The sequence below is a fragment of the Pelobates fuscus genome, chromosome 1, assembly GCF_036172605.1.
Source record: "Pelobates fuscus isolate aPelFus1 chromosome 1, aPelFus1.pri, whole genome shotgun sequence".
Taxonomy (NCBI): Eukaryota; Metazoa; Chordata; class Amphibia; order Anura; family Pelobatidae; genus Pelobates; species Pelobates fuscus.
This window is the reverse complement of record NC_086317.1, coordinates 21,711,344-21,728,012: the sequence shown is the minus strand read 5'-3', so window position 1 is coordinate 21,728,012 and position 16,669 is coordinate 21,711,344. Positions and strand designations below refer to the sequence as shown.

The 16,669-nt window shown below is 42.2% G+C and overlaps 1 protein-coding gene across 1 annotated transcript; it reads right to left on the bottom strand.

Moving 5' to 3' along the window:
- Positions 1–1,619: 1,619 nt before the first annotated feature.
- On the bottom strand, positions 1,620–15,460 carry CREG1 (cellular repressor of E1A stimulated genes 1). The gene is made up of 4 exons (XM_063442086.1): positions 15,137–15,460; positions 11,082–11,201; positions 7,908–8,096; positions 1,620–1,865 (listed from the first exon to the last, which is right to left on the bottom strand). Exons 1-3 carry the CDS (start codon positions 15,419–15,421, stop codon positions 7,911–7,913), a joined length of 591 nt encoding a protein of 196 aa, XP_063298156.1. The 5' UTR covers positions 15,422–15,460; the 3' UTR covers positions 1,620–1,865; positions 7,908–7,910.
- Between the last annotated feature and the right edge of the window lie 1,209 nt (positions 15,461–16,669).

Below are 16,669 nucleotides of genomic sequence, written 5' to 3'. Positions count from 1 at the left end.
TAGAGGATAACAAACAATTCCCAAAGTCAGGGAAGAGAGGGGAGTTCTCTCACATCTTGAACTTTTCAAATAGGTTTATTTTAGAAATCTATGTTTTAACTGAACTTACTGCATGTCAGCATTATGCTCAAATACAGAAATTATTTTTACATTAAGTTGTCAATATACACTGAACAACTAGAAATGCCTACAGGGTCCTTACAAATACCTAGAAGTAGGTTATTTGACCATTTTTTTCCTTTTATAATAATAATATTTCAGTCCCTGTATTAAATATTGGAAGAAAGGGAATAGTCACTCTAAAGCTTTACATTTCCCAAATATTTTATAGAATGAACAAAAAAATATATAAAGTTGTGTAAAATGTAACAGCAATCTAGACACAAATTGATGATATGCTTGTTATGTACCCAGTGTTACAAATACATTTTTGGTTGGGAAGGGGTTAAATGTTCTCCCAATCCGCAATGCATGTCCAGGCTTTCACTCATTAGGCCTTTTCCCACATTCACAAATTATACAAAGATACCCCCTCTCAGGGCCCATACTATCAGACCCAGAGAGAGACACTAGGCTTCTTTCAATTTGCTGCATACAAACTTATGAAGCTCATTAAAGGACACAACAACATAGTAACAATCATATCTTTATTTCATACTAACACAAGCAATCACAATGTGATTTCAGTTTCTCATTTACAAAAATAGAATATACATCTGTATTGCTGGATTCTGCTTATTACATTCAATAAAGTTTATTTTACAGGTAATTTAAATAATTTTTATTTTTTTTATTTTTTAATGAATATGTAGATCATTAACACATAAAGGCACTTCTCTTATCCCTTTTAGTGCCAGAACTGATCTGAAAGAGTTAGCTAGTAGTATAGTTTACAATTTCATTGTAAAGGCAGCGACTAGAACTTCCATGGCTCCATGTTCTTTACTTGGGCATTCAGACAAGTCAGCCGTTTGTTCATTCAACAAATGACCAAATCAAACATGTCTGGAATCACATGACAGACGCATTTTCTCCATCTGATTTGATTATTCGTTGAATTTCAATGGCAGATATTTATAATTGTGAATTACATGAATTTCATATTAATCTCGTCTACTAAACAGATCCCCAATTTGTTAGTTCTACAATAAAATCTGAGACAAACCAGGATCATAGAGTTCCCCATGGTCAGACAAGACGTTTATAATCACATTCATCATTTTCTTTTAAAGCTTACAAAGAAACCAAACCTCTCATTTCAGACCTTCTGTGACAAAGTGCAAACAGAAAGAGAGAGCTCACCCAAAAATTGTATCAATCCACAATAGTGAGCACACAGGTAGTATTCAGAAAGGCAACTTAATATCATAAGTTTTTGTCATAATAAATGCGCCCCACCCCCCCCTCCCTCCCTAATACTGTGTATCCAGTCCTGCCTTTATATTATTGTGAACATAGATCATTATATACACCAGTGAGAGCAGATAATACATTATGATCACTCTAATTTACATAGAAAAGGCATAATCTAAAAAGCTATTTCAAAAGCTTGTATTACTTCCCATAACATTTTGTAATCATTATTATGTTATTATTTATATAGCGTCAGCAAATTCCGCAGCACTTTACAATGGTTTACAAACTTCTGAAAATAACACAGCTATCCTTGGTAAGGTGTGCCTGATTTGAGTGCATTTTTCAGCACTGGCAATACTGTAATATATATTGATGGCTTTTACTCAATTCTAGAAACCTCTATTCCCTGGTTAAATATTTCTTAACAATTTAAACCCCTCGGCAAGATATGATTTTCTGTTTGTTCATAAAGCAGTCAAAATGCTGGATGAAATCAGGGGCTCCGAAATCTGTTGAAAAGAGAGCAGACAATATAAAATTGGAGAGTTAGAAATAGACGGTTTAAAATGTAGAGATGATTCTTGCATGTACAAAGTCCTTGTGAAATATTCTTAAAGTGCTACAGACCAAAACCCTGCAGGTACCCAGCCTTATGATTTAGAATTGCTACACACCTTCTGGTGGAATCAGGCTCACAACCAGCTTGTTCCTTTCACGCTAGCCTCAAGATTCCCATCTACAGGGAGTCAGAGACTTTGTGGGAGTTCAGTTGCCGTAAAATACTCAGTCAATCAAGTTCTCTACCACAAAAGGGGATCCAAGAAATACAATCTCAGGCAAGCTAATAGAAAACTGTATCAGGCTGTAGAAATCTAAACTTGTCTAAATTAGATTTCTTTACCCACACACTGAAACGTAAATATAAGAAAATAACCAAAGACTAGGCTAAATCTGAATCGGAACATTTCAATGACAGAAAATTGAATTGCAGAGGGGGGTCCTTCTGTATCCTACTTTGAATCAGCTGGGGTTATTTCTGGACTGCAGACAGAATAGAATTTTTAAGATGCGCCTGATTGGATAGTTCAGATAATCAGTGACTAGAGTGTGTACAACCAAACAATTTTCAAAATGTCAACATGGTGATGCAATAACCATCAAATATAAGAGACCATTGGAGCATGGTTTACAAATATGCCCATCGTTATCCAATAGGATACAGTGTCCTTAGATGTAAGGTTTTTAAAAAAAAAAAAAAAAAAAAAAGAAAGAAAACACAGCGACTAGACCTGTTTTTATAGCTCTCACATGTATACAGTGGGACCTCTGTTTACGAATTTAATGCGTTCTCTGGGACGTTTCTTAAAGTTTGTAAACCGAAACACGGTTTCCCATAGGAATGCATTGAAAACCAATTAATCCGTTCTGGAGGTCAGAAAAAAAAGTCAAAATGAGCTGGCATCAAAACCAATCCACAATGCAGAACACACAATAAAAAACATGCAATCGATGAAGCTCAGCTCGAGAAATGCACCAAAAAGTCCCAAAACAACTGCAAACAATTTCCAGAATGGCTCCAAAATTTGATGCAAAAGCCGCTCCAACACCTCCACACTCGACACCACGTGCTACCCACAGGCTCCAGCATGCAGGGGGCGGTGCTATAAACCTTCCAGGTGCAATGCATCCTGGGGAAACTTGCTTTGTATTGCGAACATGTTTTGGTAAACCGAGGCATTATTTTCAATGGATTTACATTTGTAAACCGAAAATTATGTTAACCGAGGTGTGTATGTATGTATGTATGTATGTATATGTTTATATACATACATACATATACACACACCATTTAGCCTGAATTTGTGGGAGGAGTTATGATCCTATTTAAACCCTACCCCCCCTACTTACCTTTGTTGTGCAAGCTGTTTGTCTTCACCATAGCAACCAGCACTTCCAGTCCGTTGTTCCCGCCAAAGTCAGTCTCCAGTAAACAGTCCGTCGCCAGCAGCTCCTACCTCCATCTTCCGTGCCCGTCCACTAGCTTCTACCCGACTTCCCTACTCGCTACCCGGCTTCCGGTCACGAGACCGACACGTCCACGTAAGCATAACCTGGGAAATAGCGTTGGCCACATTCGGGCTGTTACGCTGTTCGTGTACTTCCGCGTTCGTGCGGCTAACAGCCGAACATGGAATACACACGCTTTCATTTAATTCTATGTACCGTACGTGCACACTTACCCTATGTTTGTCTGTTCTTTCGTACGTTCGTTCAGCCGTACACGTTCAAGCGGCTTTTTCATGTAACGTTTCGTTTATTTACACGTTACAGCCTGCAGCTGATTATTCACTTGGCTTTCGTTTAAATCCTTTCGTGTGTTCCATTTACCGAATGTGGGAGTTCTTTCTATTATAGTACTCTTGTTCATTCGGTTAACTGAACGAAAGGGGCTACAGTGTTTTAAATTTACTAAACTACTATAAAGATCTAGTTATGTCTCTTTACTTATACCAAGCACTCACATATAAAATTTTGCCTATATGATGTTAAGTTTATTATATGGCCCTTAAAGTCACCAATGGGTGAAATATATGTGTTTTTAAAAAGATTTCTGTCCATGGTCACATAATTGTGGGACATCTATTTTTCACAGGGTAATCTTCTTAAGGCACAGTTTGACTCTTTTATAATTTCCGTATATAATACACTTCCACTTTCCTCCAATCAGCCTTCAAGAAGCTGTATCCCAGTAGTATCCTGCATTTTGGTAACAGGTAAGAAGGTTTACTATTTTTACGTTTTCCCTTGAGTACTCATTCAGCCTCTACGGCCTCATACAACCTCCCAAAGTGGGCTCTACACTTCAAAACGTACCTGGGCTAAGATTCCTCACAAAATGTCAACAACAATATCTTAATCATAATCCACCATATTACTACTATATTTAACGGTACATGTTTGTCATTTATTTCTACATATCATTACTTAGACCTGTGTCATTGCCACCAAGTCCTACGCCATCGACAACCTACAGGCTACCTGATTCCCTGCATTGCAGTATCAGGTATTGGTAATCTTACTCACTACGTTTACGTTTCTTCTTAAGGCCTCACTTTGCCTTCGTATCATTCAAAAAAATTCACATTTATGGGAACCCAGGGGCTTGTCTCTAATTTACGGACCAACGTTCAGGTCCCTCAGCTTACCCACGTTCGTAAGTTACAGTATCTCTGATACACACCTTCTCATACGTTCAACATTTTTACACTCATTATACCAGTGGTACGCCTCAGGCCCATTTAGCATCTTTTCCCCCCTAAGGTTTCCCAGACCAAGCCCGTTTCCCTGCAGACGCAAGAATATATTGTAATCTTCCTGCGCGTTGCCCAAATAAAGAGGACAAACACTCAAGGTTAAGTATCTACATACGTTACATCACACCATTCTAAGAGACAAGCCCCATTAGGCTAGAGAACTGGCATTGAGGGTTAGGCGCTGGCCTTCGCTATCCTAAGTAATAGTACGGTCCCGCGAGGTCTACACCCCAATTCAACACGGAGGTTCAGCCCCACGACCAAGTCATAGTTAGCCACCTCGCTCGCCCTTCTTTAGGGCTACAGTAAGGGCTTCCCATGTCACGGCCACGTTTTGAATCTCTTACGGTCACCGAGAGGCCGACATCCTGCCACCACGTTCAAGTGGCCACAAAATCCCCTCGGCCCAAATCATAGGTAGAACCCCTCTCCACCACTTGGCACTAGCAGGGCCTCACCTGTCACTTGGTACTAGTTAAATTCTTTGCTTCGGCACTAGCTAGCAGGCCAGTTCTCCGAAGGTCTCATCCATACCTCTAAGACACATTACTTATCCAAATCATTATTTCTTTTTCAGAACGTCACAAGTATCCATCCCTATAATCGGTCTGCTGTTGGACGAAATACACAGCACGCCAGTCTGGCCAGGGTCTCCATAGGAATCCCTCACCCCTTCCACCCTCAGTTACCTAGGATTCTGGTACATTCCAAAAAATATCAGCATAACTCTGACACAGGGGTATCCCCTCCCCAGCCACTGCCAGTAAGGCAGAACTACACTGGCTCACAACGGCTCAGCCCAATGTTCCCAGGCCCGGCTCTAGCTCACAAGGGCCGTCAGCTTACTCCTCAGATTCCAATCAGGAGACCCCAGTCGCTATCCTGGCCAGCCTCCAAATGATTAACAGGCTGATAAATGGAATTGGCTATAGCCATACCAGGTGTCTTGTTAAACCCGGCAGGCACTCACCTGGCGATCTCGGTCATACAGTCTGGCTTACCCCTCATGTCCCTCCCCGTCCCCCACCACCCACTATCACTACTCCATACGTCTCACCGGCCCACCCTGTTCCAATTTCCATGCAGAAAGTAATTCTCGATGGAAAGGACGTTAAACTAACATCACTACTTAACTTCACAAGACTCCCTTCAGTACAAAGGTTATATTTGTGGCGACATTTCAGTACTCCAAAGAGTGACACCCACGACTTAACAAGCTTTCCATTCCTCTGTTTATCATTGCCTCTCGCAATCACCACCCCTTCAACCCACGCACTAGTCAGGGAGGCGGCCAGAGGGACAAGCTGGGCTGACCATTTCATTTCTGGAGAAGGCTCGGGTACACTAGGTCTTTAATCCTGGGGTATGCTATTTCACTACTTGCAGGGTTTTGCACATCTGCCCCAGAACCTACACCTAGTCCACATACGCAGCCCATCTGTCACGTAAGATACGCCCAACTAATGTTAACATTGTTTTCCTAATATACTAGCTGCAATTACACCCAGCTAGGCATCTGATAGATTCTGGTGCTGGGTTTCTCACAGGGGTTCACACGGGCCTTATCGCCATTCCCACAGGTACACTCGTATGCCCTAACCTATTATCTGCACCCATTGCCCCTCTTACAGTGGACCACCTTCTGTCCACAGCAGTCATCCGCTGGGTTCACGATCACACTTCTCATCTTGGCGTACCATTCCCATCGATGTAGAAATTGACTATACCCTATAATACGTCTGATCATGGACCTCTTCCGCACCGCACTCTACATCCATTCCCAGCATCAAACTCCCTCATTCCCGCTATGGAGTTCTCACTGCACTACGCAAATCGATCATGCCATACAAGCTATCACTTAGCAAGTAGTAAGGCTTGGTTGAGCAAGATGGACTTATCCAACGTCTTTAATCTACTATCTATTCACCCTTCACTATGGCACCTGGCCTACGTTCGGGCGGCCATCCTCGCTAACCATTTTTTGGCTATTTTCACAGGCTGACTTGGATGGCAGCAACCTCTAAGCTCTTATTAGTCTGCTTTTACATTCCTGGTGTCCACAACACAGCCGCTGAAGCTCTTTCATGCTCAGTTTAAGGTCTCCCCCTACGACCTACTACATACCATCCAGGATACAACCTTTTCATGAGATAATCTTGGACTAAGCACACAGTTACACCTCATACAGATACGCACGCTTCACGCAGTTTCACGACTACTCTATCACTCACGCCAGGGCTTTGTATATTGTTCCATGTCACAAGTAGAGTTTGCTTGATTTAAGACTTTTTTTAAACTATTGTACTTTTTGCCTTTTCCTCTAAACCTACATATCAAGCATCTTATTTATACCTCCTATGCTGTCACTCCGTTTTACGTATCCCAAGCTTCCTATTTTACATATCCAAGGTCAGCCACACACTATCAGTACTAATGCATTACTTCATGTCTAAACATTCCATTAAGGTAAGCTACATCATGGCTTCCTTCGCTGGTCTCTCTTTTCGCAGAAGCACTGCATCAGCGGTTCCAAACTCTTACACCCCAGTCCACATCACTAGGTGATGGGGCCACAGGTAATCCTCAGCTTAGTTACATATATACCTCAATCAGAGTAAAAGCTCCTTACTAGCTTTCAGTACACAAGCCGTATAAACTTGCAATAAAGTGTGTTTTCTTTGAATCCTTTTTTGCCCTCTTTTACAGGCCTACTCGTACGTTGGTTTCGGCACACCTCAACCAACTTTGCTTCTCCTTCTACATTCCATTACGTATTAGATAAATTCCGAGCACAAATATACATCCTTGCTGGAAATGTCAGACTTTAAATAAGGAACCTGCTAGATCACAGTTACCCATCTTTCACCTTTCAGGGGTGTTGGGGAAAAGCGACAATTAGGATTTGTAGGTTCTTGTTTTTTAAGTTTAGTTTACTTATTTTGTGACTCACAAATTTTTGTCCTGTCTACTCCTCAGACTCCCAAACTGAAACATAATCATAATGAATATAGGGGGTAATTTTTCCTCCCTCAGTTGTGATGAATAGACAAGTGGTGGGTCAACTGTTCAATTTAAAAAACACAGTGGTCTTTCATTGCAAAGGTTTTAAAATTATCTGTACATTATTCTATGATTGACAAATTATCTGTAAAGGATTTCGGACATTTCTAATAAATAAAAATAAAAAATAAAAAAAGTATTTAAAGTGAAGGAAAAAATAAAAAAACAATAAGGTACCTGCTAAGGCTCAGCTTTGTAATATTCTTCTGGAGTCACAGTTTTGATGCCGCCAAAATAATCCAGCAGCCAGATGTTCATGATGTTTAGTTTGGCAAAGAACCAGTTGTGATCGCGGGGCCAGCTGGCCATTTCGGGGTGCCTAGTGAACAGTGCCAGCTTTGCGGTGTCTATCTCAGTGCCAGTCACCTGGGTATAAAGGATGCATTAGAAGAATGTTACACAGTGCTTTTACAATAAAGAACAATGCTGCTGAGCTAATGTCTTTACCCGATGCCTACATCTGTAGTTAAACAAAACGTGGTAACTATTCAATGTAGAATGACTAGGAGAGGACCTTTCAGCATTCTGTAGATTACAGCTCCCATGATACTCAGGCAGGCACAGTACAGACCTATCAGTCTAGAGCAGCTGCGAAAAGAAAAGTTAGTATATCTCTGCATTTTGATCACTACATATCCACAAGTGAAGACAAACAAAGTACCAAAAGCACTCACAGGGAAGGTGTAGCTTACAAATGTGTATTTTTTTCGTGCACTTGAACACAAGGCAGTTAAAATAAAAATATGCCTTTATTGGTTTTTCAAGCATGCTCTGCAGCTTAACTGATCAACTTCATTTTAGCAAAGCACTAATTCAGAGAAGTGAGTACATTTGTAATATGATGCTTGTGACAAACTGCCCTGAAACTATTTTCATTTTCCCTGAGCCCAAGTTTTTACCCTTGGTTCTGGTACTTTTATCCACCAAACACCGATCCCCCCTCCCCAAGCTCGTTATCTTTTAAAAAAAAACTCAAGTGTTTTCTCTGTGTGGCCATCATTCGTATAACTGAACGCACGTGTTCTGGCAAATGGTGGCCATTTTGTCTCCCGAACGCAGGCAGCGGTATGAGGTCGTCAAGTGCATGGAACTCATGGATGGATACCTTAACCCGAGAATCCCAGTAACTTTGTACCGTCGCCTAATTCTTTCCCAGACAAGCCAGGAGAGCGCTGTCCAGTAAAAAGACATGCCTGAACATTCGCTCAGCTACGAATCAGAGGAACCATTTGTTTCATTTCATGCAGGATCTCCCATAGGCTAGTTTGGAAAGCCGCCACATGTGTGGTTGGTCAAAACTTTACCTCGGTGGCAATTTGTCTGTACTATCGGGATCTGACCACTATTTGGACAACTTAGGCGCTCCGATCCAGGCTATCCGGTGATATAATACTTGTCGGGGTTCCTATTAATATTGTGTGTGTTTTGTGGTGTTTTATGTTTTGTGCATTGTACCTCTAATGCCTGGGAGATTAGTTGAAGCAAATCAAACTCACTTATCTCCCAGACACAGACACCTGGGCGGGTTTAGCTATGTTTTTGCTGTGAGTCTGTGTATATAAGCAGGGCACTTGGAATTGTACCCTTCATCTACTCTCGACTGATGTTTGGGTATGCGACAGAACGAACGGCTTAATCACACGAACCTTGTGGTAATTGGGGAGAGTCCAGACGAACGTACCACTCTGAGTACAGGAGGTTTGTTACAATACTGAAAATAAGTCCAAACATGTGATTCTCTGATTCTGGTTTCTTCCTGCGAAGCTTTGTTTGTGAACTTTAAATTCACACAGTAGGCCAGGCATGCAAAATATCCGGCCCGTTGATGGGCCTTGATCAGCAGGGGCCTGGTCGAGCGCCATGAGCTTTAAACAGCATGACCGGGCCCTTGCCTATCGGCAGCCCGGGAGTGCTGCGAGTCACTTCCTACCAGAGACAGGAGCTAGAGGAGAAGGCATGAGAGGAGGGGGAGCAGGTTGCAAGAGCCAGCCCCTAACTCCCAACATCCTCAGACTGCAGACTAGACATCAGGGTAGTGTGTGTGTGTGTGAATATATATATATATTTATTTATTATCTCTGTGTCTGTGAGTTGCCAATGATTTAGACATTAATGGCTGTGTGTTGTTATTTTGAGGGGACAGCAAATTACACTGTTATACAGGCTGTACACTCACTACTTTATATTGTAGCAGAGTGTCATTCCTTCAGTGTTGTCACAGGAAAAGTTAGAATAAAATATTTACAAAAATGTGAGGGAGTATCTCACTTTTGTGAGATACTGTATGTCTGTCAGTGTGTATGTATATATATATATAAAAAAATAATTGCATCTAAAAGTGTGTGTGTGTATATATATATATAAAAATAATTGCATCTAAAAGTGTGTGTGTGTGTATATATATATATATATATATATATATATATATATAAAAATAATTGCATCTAAAAGTGTGTGTGTGTGTGTGTGTGTGTGTGTGTGTGTGTGTGTGTGTATATATATATATATATAATTGCATATAAAAGTGTGTGTATATTTATATATTTACATTTGCTTGGAAAGTAGTGAGGCGCTAAAAAACTTTGGGCAGAAGACATTTAGTCTATATTTATTTGGGCCCCTACCTACTGCCAAGTTGTGCAGGTCTGCAGTAGGCACTGACAGGCAATTAATAAGCATAAGAGCTTAAAGGGACACTCCAGGCACCCAGACCACTTCTGCTCATTGGAGTGGTCTGGGTGCCAACTCCCACTACCCTTAACCCTGCAAGTGTAATTATTGCAGTTTTTATAAACTGCAATATTTACCTTGCAGGGTTAACTCCTCCTCTAGTGGCTCTCTACTAGACAGCCACTAAAGGGCACTTCCGTGATTATAGCACACGAAAAGTGTGCTATATCGTCTCTGGACGTCCTCACGCTATGTGAGGACCTACAGCGTCGCTTGGCTAGGAGCTGCAGAAATAAAAATGTTAAAAAGAGAAATTAGTATTGAGACTGCAGGGACACGATCTATATACTAAAACTACTTTTTAAGCTGAAGTGGTTTTGGCACTTAGACTCCCCTTTTAACATCAATATCACCTGTCAAAGGTATAAATCGGACCCCAGCAAACTAAACAACTTTTTTCCCCCAGACAGAAAGGTCCAGCACACAATCTATCCATGTTTCAGAAGCCAGTTACTGGATCATGAACATGGTGGTAGCAGCTTTTCAAACCACTATGGGTGGGTATATGGCTTGGCGTGTAATCCAATGCAGCTAAATGTAGCCAAATATGTTGTGCTGCACAGTATACATAGAAAGTGTGCTGGTGACAAAGGAAGTATCAAGGAAGATATTAGACCTCACCTGCTGAATGCTGCCAAACAGTATAACGTGTGCACAGAGGGGACTCTGGGGGTCGAAGCCCTCCTTTTTGCAGTAAGGAGTCTGAGCCAAGGACGCAGTGAAGGATGCATTTGGGTTTACCTGGAAGGAGAAATAAAATTAATAACAAGTGTAACAGGAATGAGGTTGTTGCAGTGCATGGCTGGTAACACAAAATGTCATATGCTAAATTTGTACGAAGACAAAAACTAAACTAGACTCATTGGGTAGGAGTTTATGGCTAAAATTTTGATTATTATGAAATGATATAAAAAAAAAAAAGTTCATGTCCTCCAAGAATGGTTTTCTCCAGTTTTATGTATAAAAAAATCTAAACCATGATTAAATACGATTTGAATGAAAAAAAAAAAAAAAAAACACCTTAAAAGAATTAAAAGGCCAAAACGTACATAGGGAAAAAGTTACATTGTGAGATAAAGCACAAAGTAATACTATGAAGGTGATTAGCTTCTCCACATCATATTGTTCGAAAAGGGAATAAAAACTCTTGTTGAAGCTAGTTGGGTTTCCTTTCGTCTTTTTTTTATTTTTTAAAGGGACTCTCCAGTGCCAGGAAAACAAACCGTTTTCCCGGCACTGCAGCTCCCCTCTCCCTCCCATCCCCCATCCTCCATCCCAGGTTGCTGAAGGGGTTAAAACCCCTTCAGTGACTTACCTGTATCCAGCGCCGATGTCCCTCGGCGCTGGTTCATGGTCTGCCCACGCTCCTCCCCCGCCAACGTCATCCGGCAGGGGAGACCTATTGGCATTTGTGGCCGGTGAAACCTAATGCGCATGCGCTGCATTAGACCTCCCCATAGGATTCCAGCGACGCAGGAGGTCCTCACATAGCGTAAGGACGTCCAGCGACGCTATAGCACACAAAATGTGTGCTATAAACCTGGAAGTACCCTCTAGTGGCTGTCTAGTATCCTACTGAATCCATCAGTATTTGGAAGAAAATAAATTCACAATCCAAGCATATTTCTAACAGATGGATCTGTGCATTTTCTTGGCAACATTTCTGGGAAATACTTTGGAATCTGGCAAGATACAGCTGTGAGTTTTAATAAATGTAATTGCAGCCAGTATATTTTTCACACACAAAAACACAATGCATGCATTTTGCAGTATTTCTATGAAAAATAAAGTAGGAACTGGCTATGTATCTGGGAAATACTTTGCTTATGGACATCCAGCATCTTCAAAGTCCCCATAGGAAGCATTGATTTAATGCGTTGGCCGTGCATGCACATTAGGTCCTCTGTCGTTGTGATGTTGGAGGAGGAGGAGAGGACCTCAGCACTGGATTCAGGTGTGTGAATCCATTTCAAGCCATCAGGGGTGGGCCTAGTATGTGTGGGATAGGGACTTACCCATAGTGTTTCTTTAAACTGATATAATGGCCCAGCACCAATATGACAACATATGAAATGGAATTGGGCCTCTCTTGAATTTTGTTTCTAACATCACAAAAGCAAATGACCATCTGCATATATTACACGAGTTATTTACTGATTGACTAAACTTTTTTTAAAAACACAAATCAGGTTAAACATTTTATTAGGTTTTCACGTATGGCAATTTATGACAATCTTTATTAAAAGAATCAAACAATTATGTAGTCAAACAATTCACACTGTACAGATTCAAGATACTGCAGACCAGAAGGATCAGCCATCTCACAAATTGCAGGTAAAACGTGTAAATTTTTCATTGAAATCACCTTATCATTGGTGGTATAGTATGCAAATATTAGAACAGCCCAAAGTAGAGCCATATTAAGAAATTCAAGCACACGGTTAGAATTTGCAATAAGTATTTAGCAACCAAACTCAGGACAGAGCAAAGAGGGAGAAGGAATATAAAGGAGGGAATGGAAAGAAGAAAAAAAAAAAAATCAGGGTGGAGGAGGGGGTATTATGGTTAGTTTCTATCAGTTGAGATATCGCTAAATTAAAGGGGGGTAATAGTGGTAGCTACTCGTGCAGCTCGGAGTATCGGCGTGGCATACTGCCCTACATTGTGTAAATCTGAAAGGTGCTCACTTGTGTTTTAAACCAGGTTTAATTGTTCTACCTCCGAGGTCTGTATTTTGCTTTTCTGGATACATTTCACATCAAGCTTTGCCAGCCTAGGCTACCTGAGCATCAATGGATGTAAAGGGAAACCATCCCATCTGCTGACAGGTATTGTGGTTTCAAAATAACACACACACACACAAACACACAGGCATATTGGCTACATATTGGCATTAAGCATGCATTATAAGTGAATTTCACATTTTAGGACATAATAGCGGGACTAGAAACGTTTGTTTAAGTCACCTTTGATTTCAATTCGGTTAATTCAGCCTAATATTACAAATTATCTTCCTGACAATTCACATTTTGGGGAGCAGCCTGTTAATTAATACCCTCAGTGTATATACATTGTGTGATAGTTGTATGGTTTTTACTAAGAATTAGAGAAGTCAGGCTCAAGAATAATGTTTAAACATCATTATACACGCGGAAAAAAAACCATAAAAAAAGAGAAGTGAGAAAGAAAATGTGCGTATCCAGCAATATCTGTGGCATCTGTTGTGTTATCTTTAGACAACACAGTTTTCGGCCATCACGCTGACACACTGTAAATGTAGGAACTGATGATTCACAGTGACTCTTCACAGAGCAAAAGCTGTAAGTGAACTCTGGAAGACAACAGGCCTGACTATCTTAATGTAAACATGGGATTCTTCCATCATACAGTACTAAGAGAATCCCATTACAAATCGGGACCGTTTCCATATCCCAAAATAAACTGGGAGCAGTTATCACCCTTAGGGGCAAAGGTTTAAAAATAATATCAGGAAGTATTACTTTACTGAGAGGGTAGTGGATGCATGGAATAGCCTTCCAGCTGAAGTGGTAGAGGTTAACACAGTAAAGGAGTTTAAGCATGCGTGGGATAGACATAAGGCTATCCTAACTATAGGATAAGGCCAGGGACTAATGAAAGTATTTAGAAAATTGGTCAGGCTAGATGGGCCGAATGGTTCTCATCTGTCGTCACATTCTATGTTTCTATGTCAATAGGTACTATGTGCATTTTACTAAAGGACCACTAAAGTTAAAAAAAAAAGAAAATTAAATCGCCTTTAGTTTCATGCAGATGAACAGTCACAGACCTCAAATTCTGGTAGGTGTAAACATAATCTATACTCTGTGCTGGCCAAATGGTCATCAAGTGTACAGATTAAAACATGTACTTACCTACCAAGCATTCCCTAAAGATCTCCAGGAACAAAATTGTATTATTTGGGGATGCAGTCAGTATTTATTGGGTTACATTCAGTATATTTGGGGGGTACACACTGACCTGCAGGTCCTGCACGGAGATCTCCATGGTATTATTTGGGGGTGCAGTCAGTATATATTGGGGTACATTCAGTATATATTGGGGGGTACACACTGACCTGCAGGTCCTGCACGGAGATCTCCATGGTATTATTTGGGGGTGCAGTCAGTATATATTGGGGTACATTCTGTATATTTGGGGGGTACACACTGACCTGCAGGTCCTGCACGGAGATCTCTGTGGTATTATTTGGGGGTGCAGTCAGTATATATTGGGGTACATTCTGTATATTTGGGGGGTACACACTGACCTACAGGTCCTGCACGGAGATCTCCGTGGTATTATTTGGGGGTGCAGTCAGTATATATTGGGGTACACACAGTATATATATTGGGGGGTACACACTGACCTGCAGGTCCTGCACGGAGATCTCCATGGTATTATTTGGGGGTGCAGTCAGTATATATTGGGGTACACACAATATATATATTAGGGGGTACACACTGACCTGCAGGTCCTGCACGGAGATCTCCATGGTATTATTTGGGGGTACACACAGTATATTTGGGGGTGCAGTCAGTATATATTTAGGGGTACAGTACCTGCAGGTCCTGCACGGAGATCTCCATGGTATTATTTATTGGGGGGTACACACAGTATATTTGGGGGTGCAGTCAGTATATTTAGGGGTACAGTACCTGCAGGTCCTGCACGGAGATCTCCATGGTGGTGAGGTAGAAGTAGGGTGTTCCGGTGCCGGCCCGGCGGCTCCCGTCGCTCACGGAGAACACGTTGTTGAAGGGCTGTCCGGTGACCGGGCTGTGGGAGGAGATGGTGGCCAGCGCCCCCCAGTCACACTGATGGATCACATAGCGGGCCACGCGGGCCGTGTCATTCCGCGGAGGGAGACCGGCGGCCAGGCAGCCATGGGCCAGCGCGAGCACGAGAACCGGAGCCCAGAGAGACAAACCGAGCGCGGACATACTGACTGACAGACTGACTGAGCGCTCCCTGCCGGCTACACCCACAAACACACTGCTAGCCAATCACAGACCGCCTGCCGCTCACTCAGCCAATCACAGACTGCCTGCCGCTCACTCAGCCAATCACAGACCGCCTCCAGCTCACTCAACCAATCACAGACCCCCTGCCGATCAGCCAATCACAGACCGCCTCCCGCTCACTCAGCCAATCACACCGCACCTCCAGATCACTGGACCAATCACAGCCTGAGACTGACAGGGGGCCAGCACATGGAATGTAAACAAACTAACCGACTCCACTCTGACAGGATGGGCGGGGCTTGTTGCTAACGTACTAAGTGGGAGGAGCTTACATAGCTAGTTCCTTATCTACATGGTAGGGGAGGATTCCCCCCTCTTTAAGTACCTAGCGATGCGCATGCGCGGCTCCCCAGCGCTCCGCGCGTGCGCCTCCCAGTGGTGATTTAGGAGGGAATATGTACTAAAACAACACTACACAACTATCCCTCCATTAAAATCACAATTTAATAAATATATCTCAAACTAAAACATTTAATTATGCATTTTTTTAATTGGCAGTATGTTTCCCAAGTCTTTGCAAAACAGGTGCTCTGCATTGTTGAATCCATCCCAAGCGTCCCGATTTCGTCTGGACAGTCCTGATTTCGTCTGGACAGTCCTGATTTTTAGTTAGCTTGACAAAGACCCTTTCAAATTTAGGGGGGGCACATAAGGGGCCAGGGACATACATACACACACAGAGGGCTCGACAAATTCCAGGCGCCAGGTCGCCATGACGACTAGACATTTCACCCTGGCACCTGGCATTTGTCAGCCCTTTGCTAAGCCGCGCAGGAAACATTAGAGCCGGTCGCCGCAGGGAGCATGGAGATGGTGCGTGAGGGAGCAGTAACCTTCCTGAAGTTCCTCTCTGCTCCTTGTGCGCTGTTTAGTAACATGACGTCACTCCGCCCCCAGCATCACTTCAGAGAGCGCACAGAGGAGCAGAGAGAAACTGCAGGAAGACTGGGAGTAGAGACACTGGACGCCAGGGAAAGATCCACTCAGCTCTCCCAAAGGCTGGGTGGATTTAAATTGAAACAAAAATATTAAATTGTGATTGTGTGAGAAAATATGTGTGTGTGTGTGCTGGAAGGGCCTGTAAAGTGTGTGAATGTGCATTTAGGGGCTGCATTGTGAGTATATGTGTATTGGGGTTGCACTGTGTGCTTATTAAGGAGTTGTAGT